At 39.8% G+C, this 25,672-nt stretch overlaps 1 protein-coding gene across 3 annotated transcripts in view; it reads right to left on the bottom strand.

Moving 5' to 3' along the window:
- The window catches only part of mdn1 (midasin AAA ATPase 1), a 279,890-nt gene that overhangs the window by 34,851 nt on the left and 219,367 nt on the right, over nucleotides 1-25,672 (bottom strand). For all 3 annotated transcript variants that reach the window (XM_061900349.1, XM_061900350.1, XM_061900351.1), the window contains exons 87-94: nucleotides 21,930-22,061; nucleotides 15,975-16,116; nucleotides 7,693-7,976; nucleotides 7,211-7,372; nucleotides 5,568-5,669; nucleotides 5,299-5,497; nucleotides 5,039-5,209; nucleotides 2,329-2,480 (exon numbers count right to left, since the gene is read on the bottom strand). In XM_061900349.1, the coding sequence (XP_061756333.1) occupies nucleotides 2,329-2,480; nucleotides 5,039-5,209; nucleotides 5,299-5,497; nucleotides 5,568-5,669; nucleotides 7,211-7,372; nucleotides 7,693-7,976; nucleotides 15,975-16,116; nucleotides 21,930-22,061 (1,344 nt within the window). The remainder of the gene's footprint in view (nucleotides 1-2,328; nucleotides 2,481-5,038; nucleotides 5,210-5,298; nucleotides 5,498-5,567; nucleotides 5,670-7,210; nucleotides 7,373-7,692; nucleotides 7,977-15,974; nucleotides 16,117-21,929; nucleotides 22,062-25,672) is intronic.

Below are 25,672 nucleotides of genomic sequence, written 5' to 3'. Positions count from 1 at the left end.
GGAGCTCTTTGAATTATTAGGTCCATCAGTGCTAAATATTATAAACTTATCACTCTCCTCGGGCAGTGTTCCCCTAGCATTAAAAAAAGCGGTTATTCATCCTCTTCTTAAAAGACCTAACCTCGATCCTGACCTCATGGTAAATTACCGACCGGTGTCTCACCTTCCCTTTATTTCAAAAATCCTTGAAAAAATTGTTGCGGAGCAGTTAAATGAACACTTAGCGTCTAACAATCTATGTGAAACCTTTCAATCCGGTTTCAGGGCAAATCACTCCACGGAGACAGCCCTCGCAAAAATGACTAATGATCTATTGCTAACGATGGATTCTGATGCGTCATCTATGTTGCTGCTCCTCGATCTTAGCGCTGCTTTCGATACCGTCGATCATAGTATTTTATTAGAACGTATCAAAACACGAATTGGTATGTCAGACTTAGCCCTGTCTTGGTTTAACTCTTATCTTACTGATAGGATGCAGTGTGTCTCCCATAACAATGTGACCTCGGACTACGTTAAGGTAACGTGTGGAGTTCCCCAGGGTTCGGTCCTTGGCCCTGCACTCTTCAGCATCTACATGCTGCCGCTAGGTGACATCATACGCAAATACGGTATTAGCTTTCACTGTTATGCTGATGACACCCAACTCTACATGCCCCTAAAGCTGACCAACACGCCGGATTGTAGTCAGCTGGAGGCGTGTCTTAATGAAATTAAACAATGGATGTCCGCTAACTTTTTGCAACTCAACGCCAAAAAAACGGAAATGCTGATTATCGGTCCTGCTAGACACCGAACTCTATTTAATAATACAACTCTAACATTTGACAACCAAACAATTAAACAAGGCGACACGGTAAAGAATCTGGGTATTATCTTCGACCCAACTCTCTCCTTTGAGGCACACATTAAAAGCGTTACTAAAACGGCCTTCTTTCATCTCCGTAACATCGCTAAAATTCGCTCCATTCTGTCCACTAAAGACGCTGAGATCATTATCCATGCGTTTGTTACGTCTCGCCTCGACTACTGTAACGTATTATTTTCGGGTCTCCCCATGTCTAGCATTAAAAGATTACAGTTGGTACAAAATGCGGCTGCTAGACTTTTGACAAGAACAAGAAAGTTTGATCACATTACACCTGTACTGGCTCACCTGCACTGGCTTCCTGTGCACTTAAGATGTGACTTTAAGGTTTTACTACCTACGTATAAAATACTACACGGTCTAGCTCCATCTTATCTTGCCGATTGTATTGTACCGTATGTCCCGGCAAGAAATCTGCGTTCAAAGGACTCCGGCTTATTAGTGATTCCCAAAGCCCAAAAAAAGTCTGCGGGCTATAGAGCGTTTTCCGTTCGGGCTCCAGTACTCTGGAATGCCCTCCCGGTAACAGTTCGCGATGCCACCTCAGTAGAAGCATTTAAGTCTCACCTTAAAACTCATTTGTATACTCTAGCCTTTAAATAGACTCCCTTTTTAGACCAGTTGATCTGCCGTTTCTTTTCTTTTTCTTCTATGTCCCACTCTCCCGTGTGGAGGGGGTCCGGTCCGATCCGGTGGCCATGTACTGCTCGCCTGTGTATCGGCTGGGGACATCTCTGCGCTGCTGGTCCGCCTACGCTTGGGATGGTTTCCTCTTGGACTGGACTCTCGCGACTGTGTTGTATCCATTGTGGATTGAACTTTCACAGTATCATGTTAGACCCGCTCGACATCCATTGCTTTCCTCCTCTCTAAGGTTCTCATAGTCATCATTGTCACCGACGTCCCACTGGGTCATCATTGTCACCGATGTCCCACTGGGTGTGAGTTTTCCTTGCCCTTATGTGGGCCTACCGAGGATGTCGTGGTGGTTTGTGCAGCCCTTTGAGACACTAGTGATTTAGGGCTATATAAGTAAACATTGATTGATTGATTGATATATATACATGTGTATATATATATATATATATATATATATATATATATATATATATATATATATATATATATATATATACACATACATACATATATATTAAAATACAGTATTTTATTTTCCTATATTAAAACATAGTGATACTGTTCAAAACTGTGTGGACAAAAATATTAATTATACTTGTTTTAAACAAACACTTTGCCCTACTACACTACTGTGTTTTAATGTTGGTTATTATGGATTTATTTGGAGAGCCAAGTTTTTTCTGAGGTGGTGCTTGGTAAAACAAGCACTGCCACAGCTAATATTGACATGCTCTATCTAAATGTTGTGAGCTGTTTAATCTTCAAAGAGGCACAAAAATCTCAATAAATTAAATTGAAAGACCAAAATAAATGACATCAACCTGCATGTTGTTGATCAGTAGTTCAGGGACCGTGTGAAAGGTTGATTCTGTGTTTTTCTCAGCTTTGTCTTTTGATCTGGGTGGCTGGCTGTCCATACGTTCATCTTCATCGTTTTCCTGCTTCTGCAGCTCCATTTCCCCATTCTCTATACCTGCACAAAAACACTTATTTTACTTCAATATTAAGTACAGAACACAAATGAACAAATAAAAATGGTTGCACATTTCCTATCTGCTCAGTAAAATATTGTAAAATAAAGTTAAATTATCAGTAACGTTTTAAGGTATGTCTACATTTGATCATCTTTTTTCTTGTTTAACCACTTGTTCTCAGTTGTAAAAAAGTCAATGGTATGTGTCATAAACTGACAATTGCATTGCATTGAATGCAGTTTGTAGTCACTAAACAGTTTTAATTACTGACTCAATGTGGGGTCTTCTTTTATTTCGAACACGCAAGCATAAAACATGATACATCACAATTTCCAGTTTCTATTTTCAACATGTTCAAAAAGGAGTAGGAAGAAGCAGATCTTATTTAATCCTACCCCTTTTCTTTTACATAACAGTTGCTAAAACTTTTGTTCACTTTGTGTTCTCAATGTATTCACAATATACTCCATGGGTAATCATAATAAAAATAAATAATAATTGGCGAAGTAAGTTATAATTCATATGATGAGACAAGTACGATTATTTTGAGAATGAAATAATGGATGGATGAAATACATTCAGAATGTTTATCATGGTACTTCTTCTTTGTACTTTGTAAACACTTCAAGTTTGAAGAGTTTCTTGAAGTGGATCGTATTAGTACATTGTTTGATTGCTTTGCTTATTAATCCATTCCATAATTTAATTCCACATACTGATACGCTGAAGGTGTTAAGTGTTGTACATGCGTACAAATGTTTTAAATTACTCTTTTTTCTAAGATTATACTTCTCTTTTTTGAGAAGAATTGTTGTATATTCTTGGGAAGTAGGTTATAGTTTGCTTCGTGTATAATTTTACCTGTTTGCAAATTCACTGTCGTGGAATTTCAGTATATTTGATTCAATAAATAAAGGGTTTGTATGTTCTCTATATCCAACATTATGTATTATTCTAACTGATCTTTTTTGTAACACTGTTAGTGAATGAAGTGTACTTTTGTAATTATTTCCCCATATTTCTACACAGTAACTCAGATATGGTAACACTAGTGAGCAGTAGAGAATATGAAGAGATTTTTGGTCTAGAACCTGTTTTGCCTCATTCATTATTGATATGTTTCTTGCTATTTTCTGTTGTATATTTTTTTACATGAGATTTCCAGTTCAATTTATCATGAATCATTATACCTAGAAATTTGGTTTCATTAACTCTTTCAATTTCTATTCCGTCCATTTGTATTTGTGTTTGACTTTCTCTTCCACTGTTACGAAACAGCATTATTTTAGTTTTACTGAGATTCAACAATAGTCTGTTTTTGTTTTGTCAAACCATCTTTTGAATTTGTTCTTTTCTTCTGCAAATATTTGTATTATCTTCTGTGTGTTCTCTCCTGAACAAAACACTGTTGTATCTTCTTCTTTTGGATGAATTTGTGCAAGTATTTAACACTGACTTTCCTACTCCAATTGATAATTTATTTTTATTTGTTAACCATGTTTGTATGTTTCAACACTTTTTAGGTTTCATTTTAAAAACCATTAAAGCTGGTTACACAAAGTAGTTTTATGTTTTGCATTTTGTTACCTAACTGTATCCAAAATGAACCTAACCGTTACTTTAAAAGATCAATGCGACCTTAAGGGGTATGTATTGAACCATGAACATGGTTTACTTTTACACCCCTAATCAGAATTTGTCCTTTTCAGAAGGCAGATATGGCGGGTCGGGTCTGGGTTTCTTCTCCCGGAATGCAGGACGGACAGCTCCCGACGACAGCGTAAGGTAGGAGATGAGTATTTAATAATAAATTAAACACGTACCATAAAGGCCGAAACAAACCAAGGAAAAACGTGCCAATCGCACGGGAAGTTATGGTGACAGCTTAGCACAGAATCAAGATCAGTGATAGTTGCATACCGCAAACACAATGAAGCCACCCCGACAGTGGCGAGCAACGTGAATAAGTAGCTCTCTGATTAGTGCTCAACAGCAGGTGAACGTCCATCCATCCATCCATTTTCTACCGCGTATTCCCTTTCGGGGTCGCGGGGGGCGCTGGCGCCTATCTCAGCTACAATCGGGCGGAAGGCAGGGTACACCCTGGACAAGTCGCCACCTCATCGCAGGGCCAACACAGATAGACAGACAACATTCACACTCACATTCACACACTAGGGCCAATTTAGTGTTGCCAATCAACCTATCCCCAGGTGCATGTCTTTGGAAGTGGGAGGAAGCCGGAGTACCCGGAGGGAACCCACGCATTCACGGGGAGAACATGCAAACTCCACACAGAAAGATCCCGAGCCTGGATTTGAACCCAGGACTGCAGGAACTTCGTATTGTGAGGCAGACGCACTAACCCCTCTGCCACCGTGAAGCCCAGCAGGTGAACGTGCAGAGCACTAATCAGAGGCAGGTGAAACCAATAAGTACCCACGGAAACCAAAACAAACACCCTAAGTGGACAAACAGGAAATAAGGGAGTCCAAAACTAACAGAACATAACTAAACAATTCATGATACGGATCATGACAAGATAATGTAGTGACACCTTTCTGTGTGGCATTTGTTGGGTCCAATTTCTCATGTTTCAGTTCCTGGACCTCAGCAGCTTGTAAGTCTTCGTCCTGATGTTCGGTTTCCATTAAAACATCTTCATCCTGATCTTCAACCTTGTCCTGTTGAGGCCCTGCTGCTTTTTGCTGATCAGCACTGGCAACATCTGGGAGCAGCAAGTTCAACAATATTTACTTTTATTTCCGAATAGCACAAAACTAATCATTTACTGTTCATGATGTAGTTGTTACAGACCATAGGTTTGAGTGTCGTAAGCCTCGTCTCCCTCTTTGATATACTCGTACAGGTCGGACTCCAGTTTGCTATCAAGTTGCCTTGAGTCTTGCGTCGTATTCTTGGAGCTCTCCACCGTACGCAGACGCTTATTGATACGCTCGTTGTAGTCACCCATTGATCGTTCATTGTCAGCTTGACCGGGCTTTCGCTTAAAGCTCTGCAACGTTCAGTTCAAACCGTCAAACTCAGTTGGAGTTCACAAAAAGATAGACTTTCCGAAACATTACCTGAGTCTTGTTCTGTGTCTGCGTCTGTGAAGCCATCCTCGCGGTCAACTTTGATTGGTGACCCGCTGATTCGTTGGCATCAGATGCTCCACTCCCGTGTTCCTGACCAAACAAAACATGGAAACAATGTTTTTTTTTGGTGCATGTCTTTGGAAGTGGGAGGAAGCCGGAGTACCCAGGGGAAAACCCACTAGGTAGATTTGCAACACTAAATTGGCCCTAGTGTGTGAATGTGAGTGTGAAGGTTGTCTGTCTATCTGTGTTGACCCTGCGATGACGTGGCGACTTGTCCAGATTGTACCCCGCCTTCCGCCCGATTGTAGCTGAGATAGGCGCCAGCGCCCCACACGACTCCAAAAGGGAATAAGCGGTAGAAATAGATGGATGGATGGTTTTTTTTTGGGCTACTATTGTACTTTTAATGTAGGGCTGGGCGATATATCGATACACACGATATATCGCAGGTTTGTCTCTGTGCGATATAGAAAATGACCTAATCGTGATATTCGAGTATACGTTCTCACGCAGATGCTTTTAGCTGCGGGCATTACACTACATGCTCTTCTTCACTCTTTCCTGTCTCTCCTTCTCACAGACAGCAAGCGCACCTTCTTACATACGTCACATACTGTCACGTCATACGTCACATACGTATACGCCCTCGCGTAGCAGAGAGGTAGCAGCATGGGTAACGTTAGCTGTGATGCTAGCGGAGCCGTGCGAGTGGTAATACGAGAGAAAGAAGGTGCGAATCTGGTAACAAATGAAGGAAAACATCCTTTCCAAGAAAAAACGCACGGGGTCCATCGTCTGGAGGTGGTTTGGCTTCAATTGGGAATATGTCGAACAGACAACTGTAATTTTTCAAGTGTGGGGCAAAAGGGTTGCTATAAAAAGTAGCATTACTGCTAATATGTAGCATCATTTGAAAAGTCACCCGCTAGAGAATGAAGAGTGCTTACTCTGCATTTCAACATCTCCGTTCGGTGCCAAACGCCCACACCATCGAATAGTCAACAACAAAAGAAGATAATGTCCGCAATAACCTACCACATAGCAAAGGAAGAACACTGTTTGATTTCCTATTATGCAGCTCATTTTTATTTGACAGTTATTGAAATATCTTGTGTGACATCATGCACAAAAGTGCACTTTATTTGTTTTAAACTATTGTAGTGGCGATCTGTACAAAAAGTTCACTTTAATTTAGTGTTGTTTTGATATGTCATCTTAGTGACATCATGCACAAAAGTGCACTAATAGAATGTCTCTCATAATCTTGCACTTTCTGTTTTGGAAATGACATGAATGTTTGTGCCACTGCTTAATAACTGTTTAATAGATACATTTTTGCTAAACTGACTTAATTGTGGTTTCCCTCTCTGCATGAATGTTTAAAATGAGCATATATTAATGCAGTATGAACAAGAATGTTTAAATGTAGATACATAGAATTATCATACTGCTGTGATTATATGCATCAAGTGTTCATTCAAGGCTAAGGCAAAATATCGAGATATATATAGTGTATCGTGACATGGCCTAAAAATATTGAGATATTAATAAAAGGCCATATCGCCCAGCCCTAGTACGGCATATACATTAAAAGTTAGCAAACAAATCACATTTACTGTAAAGCACACCTCTTTCACTTGGTCTGTGTGTGACGCTTCTCCTGCCATCTCCACAGCAGTGTCACTCTGGAAGTTCTGCTCCCCTGTTTGCCCTTCAGCGTTATGCTCTTCCCTCTCAGATGATTCTGGCTGCTCCTCCTCATCCTCATCCATACCTTTGGCATCAGGATCCTTTGCAAAGAAAGTCAAATCATTTTTAAGTAAAGATGAGTGGTTGTGTGTTGATATCTTGTTTAGTTTCATTAATTGTAGTGGATAAAACTGTGCTTATAAAACGGTCCTTTTCAAGACCAATTTGTCTGCAGTTCATTTTTAAAAGGCAGGCAGGAGTGTCCAAACATAGAATTTGGGATTAAATGTACTATTACAACATTTTTTTTTTTTTCAGTTCTTTCAGCCCCCCGTGCATTCTTAAAATGTTTCTGGTTGAGGTTATATGCAGGAAGTTTTTGTGTGATTAAAATGCATATGTTGACCATAAAAAAAACTACCTTAGTATTAGGTCCTTCGTCTTTTGGAACATTTTCATGTTTTCCTTCCTTTTGGCCATGGTCCTCTTTTTCTTCCTCCGCATCTTCCTGTGCACTCTCCTGGTCTTCTTCCCCACCGTCTTCCATCTCGGTCTTAGGCTCTGGTTCCAAACTGTTGTCTTCCTGTTGCTCTGACTGGTCCTGCTCCATCTGCTCACATCCTACTTGATCATCTCCATCCTTCGGACCGTCTTCCTCCCCTTCTTTAGCCATGCCTTTGTCATCAATGTCAAGTGGGTTTTCTTCTGTAAATGTATGAATAAGAAAATAATGCTTATTTAAAAATTGAAAAGTAGAGATGTCCGATAATATCGGCTTGCCGATATTATCAGCCGATAAATGCTTTAAAATGTGGTATCTGAAATTATCGGTATCGGTTTCAAAAAGTAAAATTTATGACTTTTCAAAACGCCGCTGTGTACACGGAAGTAGGGAGAAGTACAGAGCGCCAATAAACCTTATAGGCATTTCCTCTGCTAGTCAGACAATATCTATGGCTTTTCACACACACAAGTGAATCCAAGGCATACTTGGTCAACAGCCATACCAGTCACACTGAAGGTGGCCATATAAACAACTTTAACACTATTACAAATATGCGCCACAGTGAACCCACACCAAACAAGAATGACAAACACATTTCAAGAGAGCATCTGCACCGTAACACAACATAAACACAACAGAACAAATACCCAGAACCCCTTACAGCACTAACTCTTCCGGGACGCTACAATATACACCCCCTGCTACCCGCCAACCCCGCCCACCTCAACCTCCTCATGCTCTCTCAGGGAAAGCATGTCATAAATTCCAAGCTGCTGTTTTGAGGCATGTTAAGAAAAAAATAATGCACTTTGTGACTTCAATAACAAATATGGCAGTGCCATGTTGGCATTTTTTTCCATAACTTGACTCTTTTGGAAAACCTTGGTACATTGTTTAATGCATCCAGCGGGTTATAACAACAAAATTAGGCATAATAATGTGTTAAGTCCACGACTGTATACATCGGTATCGGTTGATATCGGAATCGGTAATTAACAGCTGGACAATATCGGAATATTGGATATCGGCAAAAAAAGCCATTATCGGACATCTCTAATAAAAAGGTATTTTAAAATGAAAGTTACATTTTCTTTTTTTTTGAGAACATGTTAAAATGATCAACATTATGTTTGGTTTTGTAGCATTTGCTTTTAGAAACGTTTTACTTTGTCTACATATGATAGATTAAGGCCCTATACACACAGTCACGTTATGTCAGCCTTGCATCACCTCCAACTTTGGGGCAACACTACTTTTGTCAAATTAAATGCTACAACCTTACCTCTAGTGTTGAGACGACAGCACGCTGGTGTTACAACAACAGTGCTACAACATCTAAATCAGGGGTCTCAAACTCAATTTACCTTGAGGCCACTGGATGCAGAAACTGGGTGAGGCTGGGCCGCAAGAAACGATTTCTTGAAAAAATCTAACATGCACTTTTTAATGAAATCACCTTCTTTGAATGGCTTTCCCGCCCTAACTATATACTTGACAACTCTTGCGATTTTTCCGGAAAAAACCCGAATATCATGCCCCTCCCGACTGTCTACCGGGGCAATTATTCTCGCGGTTTAGACCTGAGCAATATTATTAAGGGCGTGCCATGATAGCACTGCTTTTGGTGTCCTCAACAACTTACCATCTCGTCCGCTTTTCAACCATACTAATAGTGTGCCGGCCCAGTCACATATTGTTTGAGGCTTCTGCAGGTGCACGGAAGTGACTGCAAGACAACCGTTGATCAACAGCCATACAGGTCACACTGAGGGTGGCCGTATAAACAACTTTAACACTGTTACAAATATGTGCCACACTATGAACCCACACCAAACAAGAATGACAAACACAATTTGGGAGAACATCCGCACCATTACACAATATAAACACAACAGATCAAATACCCAGAATCCAATGCAGCCCTAATATATACACCCCAACCTCACCCCCCTATTGTAGCCCGGAAGAGTCAGGGCTGCATTGGATTGTCGGTATTTGTTCTGTTGCGTTTGTGTAATGGTGCGGATGTTCTCCCGAAATGTGTGTGTCATTCTTGTTTGGTGTGGGTTCACAGTGTGGCGCATATTTGTAACACTTTTAAAGTTGTTTATACGGCCACCCTCAGTGTGACCTGTATGGCTGTTGACCAGGTATGTCTTGCAGTCACTTACTGTGTCTACCGTAGTGAATTACAAGATGTGGCTGGGTTGGCATGCAGTGTGTGCAAGTTGTAGAGGACGGTCAAAGCAGCGCCTCCACGGTGCTCCCGTTATTTTGTTGTTAGGGCGAAATCCGTAATAATATTTATCCCTGGAGGGGCACTGAAAATTGTGAGTCTCCCGGGAAAAATCGAGGGTATACAAGTATGACGCTGTAAAGCGGCACTCACATAATACTCGCGGGCCGCACCAACATGAAATTTCCACATCAAGATGCGGGCGCACAATAACGTATCGCGGACCGCATTTGGCCTGCAGGCTGCGTGTTTGAGACCGCTGATCTAAATATTTGGTATCACTTTATAATATGTAGTACAATTCCTGTATCAATAAATGTGTGTAGGCCAGGGGTGTCAAACTCATTTTAGCTCAGGAACCCAAGGTGAAGATTTGTGCAAAAATCATGGCATTAAAACTAAAAAACAAAGACAACTTCAGATTGTTTTCTTTACCTTACTTTGGCCAAAAATAGAACAAAAACATTTCTGACATCATTACAATAAAAATATTTAGAAACATCCGGCAGCGGCAAAGTTTCGGCGGGGCCAAATGTCAGCTCGCCAACGCCACGGACGTGAGGCAGGGGGTGCCGCGGCGAGAGACGGAGAGCAGGTGTTTGGACAAGATGTTTGGACTGGCCAGGGAGGACACCGTCAGCCTGAAGACTGGAATGCCATACAGGTGAGTCCCAGTCCGTATGCCAAAGGCTTAGTGGCCACATGCGTGGACAGCACCCTTTAGCTCTTATTTCCAAATGTGTGTACACTAGTGAATTGAGGTCTTATGGCCGCTTATGTGGACACTTATACTGCCATCTGGTGGTGTCAGAAGAGTATAACATACAATGGAATTTGAAAAAAAAAGTGTAAAAATAAGACTTAGCATGTCACCAAACATGAAGTACATATTTGTGTACTAAGTGCATCATATCAAAAGATGATTATTACTTTTTATTCTAATTAGGGTCCAATAAGCGCAAATAGCAAAGAGAAAAAATAAAAAATTAAACAAACAGCTTGGGCCTTAAAATGTTAAAGGGAAAGTGCACTTTTTCTGGAATTGTGTCTAATTCCTTTTTTATTTTTTTTAATGCATTCTAAATCGTAACATATGGCAAGTAAGAGGTGGCTAATAAGAGTGCACAATTACATCCATTAAGTCCTTTAAAAAAAGCTCAATTTACATGTCGTGACCTGAATATTAACAATATTGTTATTGTAGGAGCCTAAATGACGTTTAAGTTAATTTACATTTCATGGAAGGTGCTCTATGTTTATTCAGCCAAAAGGAGACTATTCACTTTATTTAAATAATACAAACAGGTATATATTGCATGCTTTGAATAATTATAAGGTACACTTTATTTGTAATTATTACATTTGTCTGAATAATTTGATGATATACTGTTTTATACGGTCCTCTCCAAGGTTTCTCAGTCATTCAAAGACATCCCACTGGGTTGGGAGTTTTTCCTTGCCCTTATATGGGATCTGAACCAAGGATGTTGTTGTGGCTTGTGCAGCCCTTTGAGACACTTGTGATTTAGGGCTATATAAATAAACATTGATTGATTGATTGATTGATTGATTGATACTAGTATCATACGTATTTTTTTGTATCTGCTGATGTATTTCTATTGTAGTTGTAGAAAGAAAAAATATATATAGGCTTATACCAATGAAAGAAGGCTGATATACGTCAAAAAGCCAAATCAATCAATCAATCAATGTTTATTTATATAGCTCTAAATCACAAGTGTCTCAAAGGGCTGCACAAGCCACAACGACATCCGCGGTTCAGCGCCCACATAAAAAGGAAAAACTCACAACCCAGTGGGACGTCGATGAGAATGACTATGAGAAACCTTGGAGAGGACCGCAAATGTGGGTAACCCCCCCCTCTAGGGGAGACCGGATGCAATGGACGTCGAGTGAGTCTGACATAATATTGGTAAAGTATACTGGCGCAGATAACAGACGCCGCGAATAGTCAGTGGATCACTATTATATACAAACCCTGTTTCCATAGTAGTTGGGAAATTGTGTTAGATGTAAATATAAACGGAATACAATGATTTGCATATCATTTTCAACCCATATTCAATTGAATATGCATTTTCAACTGAAAAAACAAACAAACATTTTTTTGTGTGCAAATAATCAGTAACTTTAGAATTTGATGCCAGCAACGCGTGACAAAGAAGTGGCAATAAATACTGATAAAGTTGAGGAATGCTCATCAAACACTTATTTGGAACATCCCACAGGTGTGCAGGCTAATTGGGAACAGGTGGGTGCCATGATTGGGTATAAAAACAGCTTCCCAAAAAATGCTCAGTCTTTCACAAGAAAGGATGGGGCGAGGTACACCCCTTTGTTCACAACTGCGTGAGCAAATAGTCAAACAGTTTAAGAACAACGTTTCTCAAAGTGCAATTGCAAGAAATTTAGGGATTTCAACATCTACGCTCCATAATATCATCAAAAGGTTCAGAGAATCTGGAGAAATCACTCCATGTAAGCGGCATGACCGGAAACCAACATTGAATGACCGTGACCTTCGATCCCTCAGGCGACACTGTATCAAAAACCAACATCAATCTCTATAGGATATTACCACATAGGCTCAGGAACACTTCAGAAAACTACTGTCAATAAATACAGTTTGTTGCTACATCTGTAAGTGCAAGTTAAAGCCCTACTATGCAAAGCGAAAGCCATTTATCAACAACATCCAGAAACGCCGCCGGCTTTTCTGGGCCCGAGATGATCTAAGATGGACTGATGCAAAGTGGAAAAGTGTTCTGTGGTCTGACGAGTCCACATTTCAAATTGTGTTTTGGAAATATTCCACATTGTGTCATCCGGACCAAAGGGGAAGCGAACCATCCAGACTGTTATCGACGCAAAGTTCAAAAGCCAGCATCTGTGATGGTATGGGGGTGCATTAGTGCCCAAGGCATGGGTAACTTACACATCTGTGAAGGCACCATTATTGCTGAAAGGTACATACAGGTTTTGGAACAACATATGCTGCCATCTAAGCGCCGTCTTTTTCATGGACGCCCCTGCTTATTTCAGCAAGACAATCCCAAGCCACATTCATCACAGCATGTGTTACAACAATGTGGCTTCGTAAAAAAAGAGTGCGGGTACTTTCCTGGCCCGCTTGCAGTCCAGACCTGTCTCCCATCGAAAATGTGTGGCGCATTATGAAGCGTAAAATATGACAACTGTTGAACGACTGAATTTCTACATAAAACAAGAATTGGAAATAATTCCACTTTCAAAGCTTCAACAATTAGTTTCCTCAGTTCCCAAAGGTTTATTGAGTGTTGTTAAAAGAAAAGGTGATGTAACACAGTGGTGAACATGCCCTTTCCCAACTACTTTGGCACGTGTTGCAGCCATGAAATTCTAAGTTAATTATCATTTGCAAAAAAAAATAAAGTTTATGAGTTTGAACATCAATTATCTTGTCTTTGTAGTGCATTCAATTGAATATGGGTTAAAAAGGATTTGCAAATCATTGTATTCCGTTTATATTTACATCTAAGACAATTTCCCAAATCATACGGGAACGGGGTTTGTATTCTTTATATATATGAAAATATGGATTCTTTATTATTGTGGTATTGGGCCTCATGAAAGATTGCCATCTATTTAGCCGTGGCCATGTCTGTCAACAGAAAGACCAAACTGCGAGGTATGAGCTACAAGAGATCATTTTTTGTGATCAGCATCGAATGGCATTAATTTGCTACTGACGATGACACACCTTTCAATGGAAATATTTGGTGGCCCGTCGAAAGGAAAACCACTCAATCTTTTTCTCTGTGCACTGCCATCTTTTCTCGAGGCCTCGATGACATAAGGTACATAATGGTCAATGTACTATATTTACGTCATCGATGATGTCGACTGAGTCGATGAATCGCCTCAGCTCTAACGATTATGCAGCGCTCATACTTGATGTATGTACTGTATACTTGATATGCATTGCGTTATTTTGAGTTGAGAGACATTTCCTGATATGACGCTTGTGGGGGAATAACTTTAAACAACATTAAATCAAAAGTATAGAAAATAATAAATTTTTAATATAAAGTTGTGATCAAAATTATACAACCCCCACAAAATGTTGGTGTTTTAGCAATTTGAACATTTATTCCGTATTTTGTTTATAGTCATATCAAATACAGATGTGTCAAATAGACAAATGCAACTTAAATTTTAACACTGTATTTTACAAAATAGCAAAAAAGGACATTTTTCTTAATATCTCATTGACAAAATGATTCAACCCCCTAGTTACATGCATCTTTAGTACTTAGTAGAACACCCTTTGGCAGTAATTACATCCTTCAAACGTGATACATAACCGGACACAAGCTTCTTGCAACCATCTACAGGTATTTTAGCCCATTCCTCTAGGGCAAAGGCCTCCAGTTCATTCATATTCTTGGGCTTGCGTGCTGCAACTGCCTTCTTCAAGTCCCACCACAGGTTTTCTATAGGATTTAGGTCTGGCGACCGTGAAGGCCACTCCAGAGTCTTCCAGCCCTTCTTCTGCAACCACTCTGATGTTGATTTGGAGGTATGCTTGGGATCGTTGTCCTGTTGGAAGGTCCAACGTCTCCCAAGCCTCAGCTTCGTCACTGACTTCATGACATTTGCAGCTAATATATCCTGCTGGGAAATAGAATTCATAATGCCTTGAACGCGCTGGAGATTCCCGGTACCTGAGGCAGAGAAACAGCCCCAGAGCATGATTGACCCCCCGACCATGCTTAACAGTAGGAAAGGTGTTCTTCTCTTTGTAAGCTTCATTTTTTCTCCTCCAGACATTACGTTGATTCATAGGTCCAAAGAGTTCCAGTTTTGTCTCATCACTCCATAGAACAGTTTCCCAAAACCTTTGGGGTTTGTCCAGATGATTTTTGGCATACTGGAGTCTATTTTACTTGCGCCTGGTAGTCAGAAGTGGGGTGCACCTGGGAGTTCTGGCATGGAGGCCTTCATCTCGTAGTGCGCGCCTTATTGTCATGGACGAAACCTGCGTTCCCCCCTCTGCAATGTCCTGTTGGAATTCCTCTGCTGTTACCCGAGGGTTTTTCACCACTGTACGCTTCAAATACCGGACAGCAGTTGCACACAGCGTCCTCTTTCTACCACGACCTGGTAGTGTTTCCACAGTGCCTTTAGCTTTAAACTTGCAAATTATGCTCCCAACTGTGTCTCTTGGAATGTGTAATGTCTTTGCTATTTTCTTATATCCATATCCTTTCTTAGGAAGAGAAATTACCTCCTCTCTTCACTTCTTTGACCACTCCCTGGACTTCACCATGTTGCAAATACACCATTGACCATCTACAACAAGCTGAGCGTCACAGTCTTTTTCAATCAGTTTAATTGTTGCTCGTTATGGTTCTAATCACATTTACAGGTGTTTTCAACACCTGATTGAAAAGACCTTATTCCAATTTTGTTCTTAAGAGTTATGATCTTCAAGGGGTTGAATAATTTTGTCGATGAGACATTAAGAGAAATGACACTGTTTGGTATGTTACAAAATATAATGTTGTAATTCAAGTTGCATTTGTCTATTTAATGCATCTTTATTTGATATGACTATAAACAAAATACGGAATAAATGTCTAACTTGCTAAAACACCAAAATTGTGTGCGGGTTGAATAATTTGGATCACAACTGTATCTGTGTTGGTGTGGACATAGACTTTGTGTCACTGAATGAAGTTGAAGCTGTACAATTTTCTTTTAGATTCTTTTTGCAAGCAAAACCAGCTTTGAATGACCACAATATAATTTTGAGCCATGTTGAGTTCTCTGGTATCGTTTTTAAACACCAAAGGCAAAGCATAGCAAAGTACATTACAAATAAATCAATAAAGGAAGCATGGACGGCAGGATTTTTACTTTGGATGAAAATGCAGCATTCTTAAACAAGAACAGGGTTTACCGTCATCTTCATCATCTCCCTCGTCTCCAATCTCGTCATCTTGGTCCAGGTTTATATTCTCTGGCAGATCCAAAGAATCAGGTTCAGGTCTCTTATCCTGCTGGCCGTGATAGGGGTCCACTTCATTTTTGTCAAACTCCCGCTAAGAGACAAAGGAAAAAAAAACAGTCGAGATCGATCAATTTACTGCACTTGAATACATCTGTGGCACGTTGTCTAGTGTGCAAGCCACTCTAATTGGATACATTAATTGTGTGGGACACACAGAGAGATGCTGTAGTTGTATAATGACTAAATTTCCTTTTCCAGGTTAAATGTGCATACAGTGTTTCTTTTTCACCCGTTCACTAAACCTACAGACCTAACCTTTAACCAATAAGAAGCCACAATAACTCTTAAATGTTTTAAATGATGTCCTACTGTACATATCTTGTTTCCATATGAGTTGGGAAATTGTGTTAGATGTAAATATAAACGGAATATAATGATTTGCAAATTATTTTCAACCCGTATTCAGTTGAATATGCTACAAAGACAACATATTTGATGTTCAAACTGATAAAAAATAATTTTTTTGCAAATAATCATTAACTTTAGAATTTGATGCCAGCAACACGTGACAAAGAAGTTGGGAAAGGTGGCAATAAATACTGATAAAGTTGAGGATTGCTCATCAAACACTTATATGGAACATCCCACAATTGTGCAGGCTAATTAGGAACAGGTGGGTGCCATGATTGGGTATAAAAGCAGCTTCCATGAAATGCTAAGTAATTCACAAACAAGGATGGGGTGAGGGTCACCACTTTGTAAGCAAATTGTCAAACAGTTTTAGAACAACATTTCTCAACGAGCTATTGCAAGGAATTTAGGGATTTTACCATCTACGGTCCGTAAAATCATCAAAAAGTTCAAAGAATCTGGAGAATTCACTCCATGTAAGCGATGATATTACGGACTTTTGATCCCTCAGGCGGTACTGCATCAAAAACCGACATCAGTATGTAAAGGATATCACCACAAGGGCTTAGGAACACTTCATAAAACCACTGTCAGTAATTACAGTTGGTCTCTACATCTGTAAGTGCAAGTTAAAACTCTACCATGCAAAGCCAAACCCATTTATCAACAATATCTTGAAACGCCGCCGGCTTGGCTGGGCTCGAGCTCACCTAAGATGGACTGATGCAAAGTTGAAAGGTGTTCTGTGGTCTGACGAGTCCACATTTCAAATAATATTTGGAAATAGAGGACGTGGTGTCCTCCAGAACAAAGAAGAAAATAACTATTCAGGTTGTTATAGGCGCAAAGTTCAAAAGTCAGCATCTGTGATGGTATGGGGGTGTATTAGTGCCCAAGGCATGCGTAACTTACACATCTGTGAAGGCACCATTAATGCTGAAAGGTCCATACAGGTTTTGGAGCAACATTTGTTGTCATCCAAGCAAATTTATCATGTACGCCCCTGCTTATTTCAGCAAGACAAGTGTTACAACAGCGTGGCTTCGTAAAAAAAGAGTGCGGGTACTTTCCTGGCCCGCTTGCAGTCCAGACATGTCTCCCATCGAAAATGTGTTGTGCATTATGAAGCGTAAAATACGACAGCGGAGACCCCGGACTGTTGAACGACTGAAGCTCTACATAAAACAAGAATTGGAAAGAATTCCACTTTCAAAATTTCAACAATTAGTTTCCTCGGTTCCCAAACGTTTATTGAGTATTGTTAAAAGAAAAGGTGATTTAACACAGTGGTGAACATGTCCTTTCCCAACTACTTTGGCACGTGTTGCAGCCATGAAATTCTAAGTTAATTATTATTTGCAAAAAAAAATTAAGTTTATGAGTTTGAACATCAAATATATTGTCTTTGTAGTGCATTCAATTGAATATGGGTTGAAAAGGATTTGCAAATCATTGCATTCCGTTTATATTTACATCTAACACAATTTCCCAACTCTTATGGAAACGGGGTTTGTACATATGAGCCCTTTGTGCTTGATCTGAACTCATTAAGTTACTAAATGATGTAGTAGAAGCATCTTGGTTGTCAGGTGACAGTAAAGTAATGAATACATGTACTTCGAACAATGTAACAGATATATAATCATGTGTCTTATACTTCAATTAATAGTCTTTATACGACTAACATAACTGTCTTCTATGCTGTGTTGTATATCCTTCATTTACTTAAAGCACTAATAATTCAGGTTTAAAAAGGATCAAGGCTAAAAGCGAGTGACACAGAAGAAGGAGTGAAAAATACGACAGGGGCGAGTGTGCCGGACACAACAGAAAAATAAATACAAATGGGTGCTCTTTGAGCAGAAACACCTTCTCAGTGGCCTAGTGGTAAGAGTGTCCGCCCTGAGATCAGTGGGTTGTGAGTTCAAACCCCGCCAAGTCATACCTGTCAAACAATAACTTGGACGTGGATTGTTTCCCCGACGCAGAGGGAAGTTAGCACGAGCGAGACGTGAGCGTGAGTACATTTTTATTTATTTAACACTATAACTACTAAAAGACAAACAAAAAGCGCGCACGAGGGTGGAAGTACAAAAACCAGGCTGTGAAACAAAAGACTAGCATGAATGCTGCAAACTACATACATGAAAAGAAAACACTTGCACTGTGGCATAAACAAACAAAACTTACGTGGCATGAGCAGAAGGGAAACTAGGCATGGCTTGGAAAGAAGGAACATCAGGAATATGTGAAGTTGCCAGACTGAACAGTTTGCAGCTACCGGTTTAAATAATACCAATGATAATGATTAACAGGTGTGAGAACTAAGGAACCGGGGTGTGACTTGGAGACAAGGTGGAAACTAATGAGTAGCCATGGTGACAAAGAAAACAAGGAAGTGCAAACGCAAGAACTGAATGTCTAAAAAACTCAACATAACATGACCAAAACAAAACATGAACCATAGGCGTGACAATACCAAAGACTAAAAAATGGGACTCATTACCTCCCTGCTTGGCACTCAGCATCAAGGGTTGGAATTGGGGGTTAAATCACCAAAATGTATTCCCGGGCGTGGCCACCGCCACTGCCCACTGCTCCCCTCACCTCCCAGGGTGTGAAAAAGGGGATGGGTCAAAGGCAGAGGACAAATTTCACCACACCTAGTGTGTGTGTGTGTGTGACAATCATTGGTACTTTCACTTTAACTTTATCTTAACAAAAAAGCAGTGGACAATGAGAGTAGAGCTATCAAAACCAGAATTGACGGAATGATTTTTGATCATTCTTCCCTATGGAAGCACAAAACCAGTTTATGTGTTCGGTCAGAGACCATGTCTGTAAATGAAAGTCAAGAAAGTAAAAGGTGGGAATGTGAAATGCCACAAGGAGCAAAATAGGGCTGAGCGATAGGGCCTTTTTTTAATATCTTGATATTTTTAACCCGTGTCACGATACACGATATATATCTCGATATTTTGCCTTAGCCTTGAATGAAAACTTGATGCATATAATCACAGCAGTATGATGATTATATGTGTCTACATTAAAAAATCTTGTTCATACTTCATTAATATATGCTCATTTTAAACTTTCATGCAGAGAGGGAAACCACAACTAAGTCAATATACCAATACTGTATTTATTAAACAGTTATTAAGCAGTGGCACAAACATTTGTCATTTCACAACAGAAAGTGCAAGATTGTCAGAGACATTTTAAAACAAGCTATCAGTGCACTTCTGTGCATGATGTCACAAAGATGACATATCAAAACAACACTAAATTAAAGTGCACTTTTTGTACAGAACGCCACTACAATAGTTTAAAACAAATAAAGTGCACTTTTGTGCATGATGTCACACAAGATATTTAAAAAAACGCCAAAATTAGCTGCATAATAGTAAATCAAATTGTGTACGTCCTGTATATGTGGTAGGTTCATGCGGACGTTATCTCCTTCTGTTGTGGACTATTTTTTTCATACGGCGTTGATGTGGAAATGGTTGCCTCGGCATTTTGTTGGTGTGGCACCGAACGGAGATGTTGACATGCGGAGTAAGCACTCCTTATTCTCTAGCGGGTGACTTTTCAAATGATGCTACATATTAGCAGTAATGCTACGTTTTTTGTAGCAACCCTTTTTCCCCCACACTTCACAAATTACGGTTGTCTGTTTGACATATTCCCGCTTGAAGCCAAACCACCGCCAGACGATGGACCCTCTACTGTTTTTCTTGGGAATGAATTCTTCCTTCATTTGCTACCGGATGCGCACCTTCTTTTTCTTGTATTACTACTCGCACCACAGCTAATGTTAATCATGCTGTTACCTCTCTGCTCCGCGAGGGCATATCAGAATCAGATATACTTTATTAATCCCCGAGGGGAAATATATAATGTTAGAAGGTCTCTGTGAGAAGGAGAGACAAGAAAGAGTGGGAAGAGCCTATAGTGTAATGCCAGCAGCTAAAAGCAACTGCGTGAGAACGTATACTGGAATATCACAATATAGTCATTTTCTATATCGTACAGAGACAAACTCGCGATATATCGAGGATATTGATATATCGCCCAGCCCTAAAGCAAAGCACACCGTTTTTCACCAACTATACATTCCCAGGTCTGAATTGAGGTGACAAAAAATAAGCAATCTCAAAGTCCAAAGTTAAGAATCCAATGAATCCTGAACCATTCATTCACTGTTGCACTTCTAATACATGTTGTTAATCAGCAATTACTTATGGCCAATCATATATTTAATCCACTAAGATTATTCCTTTTTTACTCGAAAAATAGTTAAATATAAGTGAAGAAATTAAAAGCCGCTAACTCAATGATAATTCACATTGGAGGTGCCATATACATGAGTGTGAATGTTGTCTGTTTATCCGTGTTGGCCCTGCGATGAGGTGGCGACTTGTCCACGGTGTACCCCGCCTTCCGCCCGATTGTAGCTGAGATAGGCGCCAGCGCTCCCCGCGACCACAAAAGGGATTAAGCGGTAGAAAATGGATGGATGGATGGATTTTACATTTTACAAATTTGATGATCAATACTAGAACATGTCACATTGTTAAATGGTAAATGGGTTATACTTGTAAAGCGCTTCTCTGTCTTTTTAAGGAACTTAAAGCGCTTTGACACTATTTCCACATTTACATATTCACACACACATTCACACACTGATGGCGGGAGCTGCCATGCAAGGCGCTAAACAGGACCCATCAGGAGCAAGGGTGAAGTGTCTTGCTCAAGGACACAACGGACGTGACTCGGATGGTAGAAGGTGGGGATTGAACCAGGAACCCTCAGGTTGCTGGCACAGCCACTCCCCCAACTGTGCCACGTCGTCCCCAAGACGCATGTTACAATCGGCTGATGTGTCGTAAGTACAATACGTACAGTACAAACACTTTATAAGACTCAACAAAAGACTAAACTGGCACATTCACCCTAAAGGCAAATACTATTTTCTGATTAAGAAAACATACCCTTGACTTTACACTATTGCCATCTTAGCTCCTGGAATTAAAACTGCATACAAATTCTACTATAAAATAATTGTAAATAAGACTCAGAAGTGTAAGAAAACAAGATTTAAAAACTGCAGAGCACAATTACCAGCTTACTTAGTTATCAGCTTACAGTTAAACACCTAATTGAAAAAAAATTGTCTTATTATGTAAATAACAGTTATCAACACATGAACACACACTAACGTACCAAAAATGTGTACAGTTGAGTATTGATATTAATTCCTAATTACCTTTTTGGTTCAAGTATGAACTGTACCCATCCCTATTTGGAAGCACATTAGAAGTTCTGTATACGCATCCTTAAACTGGCACAAACAACTCTAAACCGCATGCATCCTGCACTGTGAAAGCCTGCGTAGATCTGAATAAACAAGCACTTAATGATAACGACAACCACGAGTCAAGTTTCTATTATTGAAGAAACATGAGTGATTTTTCTGCAGTGTACAATTACCTCGTCTCCTTGTTCGTGGATTTTATCTCTTTCCTCTTCATCCATCTGGTCCTCGTTGCCATTTTTTTCTTGATCTTTCTTGTGTTCTGCAGCATCCAGGTTGTCGTCCTTTGCCACTAATTCAGATTCAGCCTAAACAATCAGAGTTGTAGAGTAAGAAAGGGATTTGGTAAGTTCCCATTACAAAAAAAATTGAGTTGTGCTGTACCTATGCGGAACACTAACACAATGATAATATATAATAATAGATTTTATTTGTAAAAAAACACTTTACATTGAGTGAACAACCTCAAAGTGCTACAGTGTATTAAAAAAAATAAAAATAAAAAGATAATACAAATAAATAAAAACTAGAACAGCCTAATACAGGCTTGGGCAATTATTTTGACTAGAGGGGCCAAATTTAGAGAAAAAATGTGTCTGGGGGCCGGAATATCTGATTTTTAAGAACACTAATATAAAACCTCACAATAATGTCTGATTAAATGCTAAAAATGTAATGACAGATCGCCTAAAAAAATGGAATGTACATGAAAATAAAGAATGTGGCATTTACAATATTAACTGAATGATAAAACACTGAATATTGACGACATATGAACGTCACACCCCCTCTCGACCGCCATATTTTACAATCAAACAAAACGCAACAAATATGAATCAGTGAAATATGAATCCGCCTACAATCTGATATATCACTAAGCTTTAGAATTTTGTTGTAAAAATCTCCTTCCATGTCTGTCCCTGACACCCCCATTTCAGGCTGGCCGCTCTGAAAACACTCTGTGGAAATGCTCCCCACCCACACTGCTTGGTGCCTTGTCTGAGCTGCTGTGACGTAGATTACCACATAACTAGTATATCATGCAAAAGGGCAGATTCCAACCATAGAAATACTTTGTATAGTTCAAGACTTACGGTATTTTGAAAACATCACTGCACATTATAATGGCAACTACAGTTTCCATCTTAAAGATCTAAAAAAAATATTTGGGAATGTCAGACTGAGAAGCTCAACGGGCCGCATGTGGCTCCCTGGCCTTAATTTTCCCAGGCCCAGCCTAATAGTTAGAATTAGTATGCAAATATCAAAAAAAAAAAAAAAAAAAAAAGCTTTTTAAAAAGAATGGTTTTTAAGCCGTTTTTAAAAGCATCCAGGGTCTGTGGTGCCCTCAGGTGGTCAGGCAGAGCGTTCCACAGACTGCGAGCGACGGCGCAGAAAGCCCGGTCTCCCATTGTTCGTAGCTTTGTCTTGAGAGATTGAGGTGTCGTGTGGAGGATTTGGGGGTGAGTAGTTCTTTGAGGTAGAAGGGGGCATTTCCATGGAGGCCCTGGTGGGTTAGTAGGGAGACTCTGTATTCAATCCTGAGTGGAACATGAAGCCAGTGAAAGATCCTAGCAGCACTATTCTGTATGTATTGAAGTTTACGGCTGTTCTTGCTGGGGATCCCGACAAGAAATGCGTTGCAGTACTCTAACCTGGTGATGTCTCTAGTCAGAGTTTACAATATTAACTTTTGGACAATTTATCACACTTTATGAGATAGTGAATTAGTTTTTTTTATTACCGTAAACTGGGGTTGTACAGCGGTACTAATACAAACCGCGTTTCCATATGAGTTGGGAAATTGTGTTAGATGTAAATATAAACGGAATACAAAGATTTGCAAATCATTTTCAACCCATATTCAGTTGAATATGCTACAAAGACAACATATTTGATGTTCAAACTGATAAAAAATTTTTTGGGGGGGACATAATCATTAACTTTAGAATTTGATGCCAGCAATAAGTGACAAAGAAGTTGGGAAAGGTGGTAATAAATACTGATAAAGTTGAGGAATGCTCATCAAACAGTTATTTGGAACATCCCACAGGTGTGCAGGCTAATTGGGAACAGGTGGGTGCCATGATTGGGTATAAAAACAGCTTCCCAAAAAATGCTCAGTCTTTCACAAAAAAGGATGGGGCGAGGTACAGCCCTTTGTTTACAAATGCATTATCAAATAGTCAAACAGTTTAAGAACCACGTTTCTCAAAGTGCAATTGCGAGAAATTTAGGGATTTCAACATCTACGGTCCCTAATATCATCAAAAGGTTCAGAGAATCTGGAGAAATCATTCCACGTAAGCGGCATGGCCGGAAACCAACATTGAATGACCATGACATTCGACCCCTCAGACGGCACTGTATCAAAAACTGACATCAATCTCTAAAGGATATCACCACATGAGCTCAGGAACACTTCAGAAAACCACTGTCAATAAATACAGTTCGTCGCTATATCTGTAAGTGCAAGTTAAAGCTCTACTATGCAAAGGGAAAGCTATTTATCAACAACATCCAGCCGGCTTCTCTGGGCCCGAGATCATCTAAGATGGACTGATGAAAAGTGTTCTGTGGTCTGACGAGTCCACATTTCAAAATGTTTTTGGAAATATTTGACATTGTATAATCCGGATCAACGGGGAAGCAAACCATCCAGACTGTTATCGACGCAAAGTTCAAAAGCCAGCATCTGTGATGGTATGGGGGTGCATTAGTGCCCAAAACATGGGTAACTTACACATCTGTGAAGGCACCGTTAATGCTGAAAGGTACATACAGGTTTTGGAACCACATATGCTGCCATTTAAGCGCCGTCTTTTTCATGGACGCCCCTGCTTATTACAGCAAGACAATGCCTAGCCACATTCAGCACGTGCTACAAAAGTGTGGCATCGTAAAAAAAGAGTGCGGGTACCTCCCTGGCCCGCCTGCAGTCCAGACCTGTCTCCCACCGAAAATGTGTGGCGCATTATGAAGCATAAAATACGACAGCGGAGACCCCGGACTGTTGAACGACTGAAGCTCTACATAAAACAAGAATGGCAAAGAATTCCACTTTCTAAGCTTCAACAATTAGTTTCTTCAGTTCCCATACGTTTATTGAGTGTTGTTAAAAGAAAAGGTGATGTAACACAGTGGTGAACATGCCCTTTCCCAACTACTTTGGCACGTGTTGCAGTGCATTCAATTGAATATGGGTTGATAAAGATTTGCAAATCATTGTATTCCGTTTATGTTTACATCTAACACAATTTCCCAACTCATATAGAAACGGAGTTTGTAATATGGAAAAATGGAGGGGAAGACAGAGAAGCAACCTATATTAACCTTGTAGATTGTTATAGCAAAAATAGGTTAGGCTTTGTCAGTGCGCCATGTGTTACCCAGTTTCCCCTAGGGCAACAACGTTAATATATGTTTGATGAAACGTGATTATGTGCATGCGTGTATGTATGTATATGTACTTGTATATGTACAGAATAGGTATATGAATGTTTATTCAGTGAATGTATATGTACAGTATGTGTGTTTGTACAGTGAATATATACGTACAGTATGTGTATATTAGAGATGCGCGGTTTGCGGTCTCATCCGCGGATAAACCGCGGGTCGGGCGGGTGACATGACGAAAAAATGTATTTTAATTAGATTCGGGCGGGTGGCGGTTGAATCATCCAGAAATATTTGATATACATGGTTCTGAAATCGGTATCTTTTGCCATTCAAAGAGCTATTTGAGGCCAGTGTCACAAAGCGAAGAAGACAATAGGAGACGCTATTATTCTCTAGAACAGGGGCGCTCACACTTTTTCTGCAGGTGAGCTACTTTTCAATTGACCAAGTCGAGGAGATCTACCTATTTATAATTTATATTTATTTATTTATGAATGGTGTTTAATGATAATACAAGCAT

Source organism: Nerophis ophidion, linkage group LG05, assembly GCF_033978795.1.
Source record: "Nerophis ophidion isolate RoL-2023_Sa linkage group LG05, RoL_Noph_v1.0, whole genome shotgun sequence".
Lineage (NCBI taxonomy): Eukaryota > Metazoa > Chordata > Actinopteri > Syngnathiformes > Syngnathidae > Nerophis > Nerophis ophidion.
Note: the sequence above shows the minus strand (reverse complement) of the source record. Positions and strands in the feature narration are given on the sequence as shown.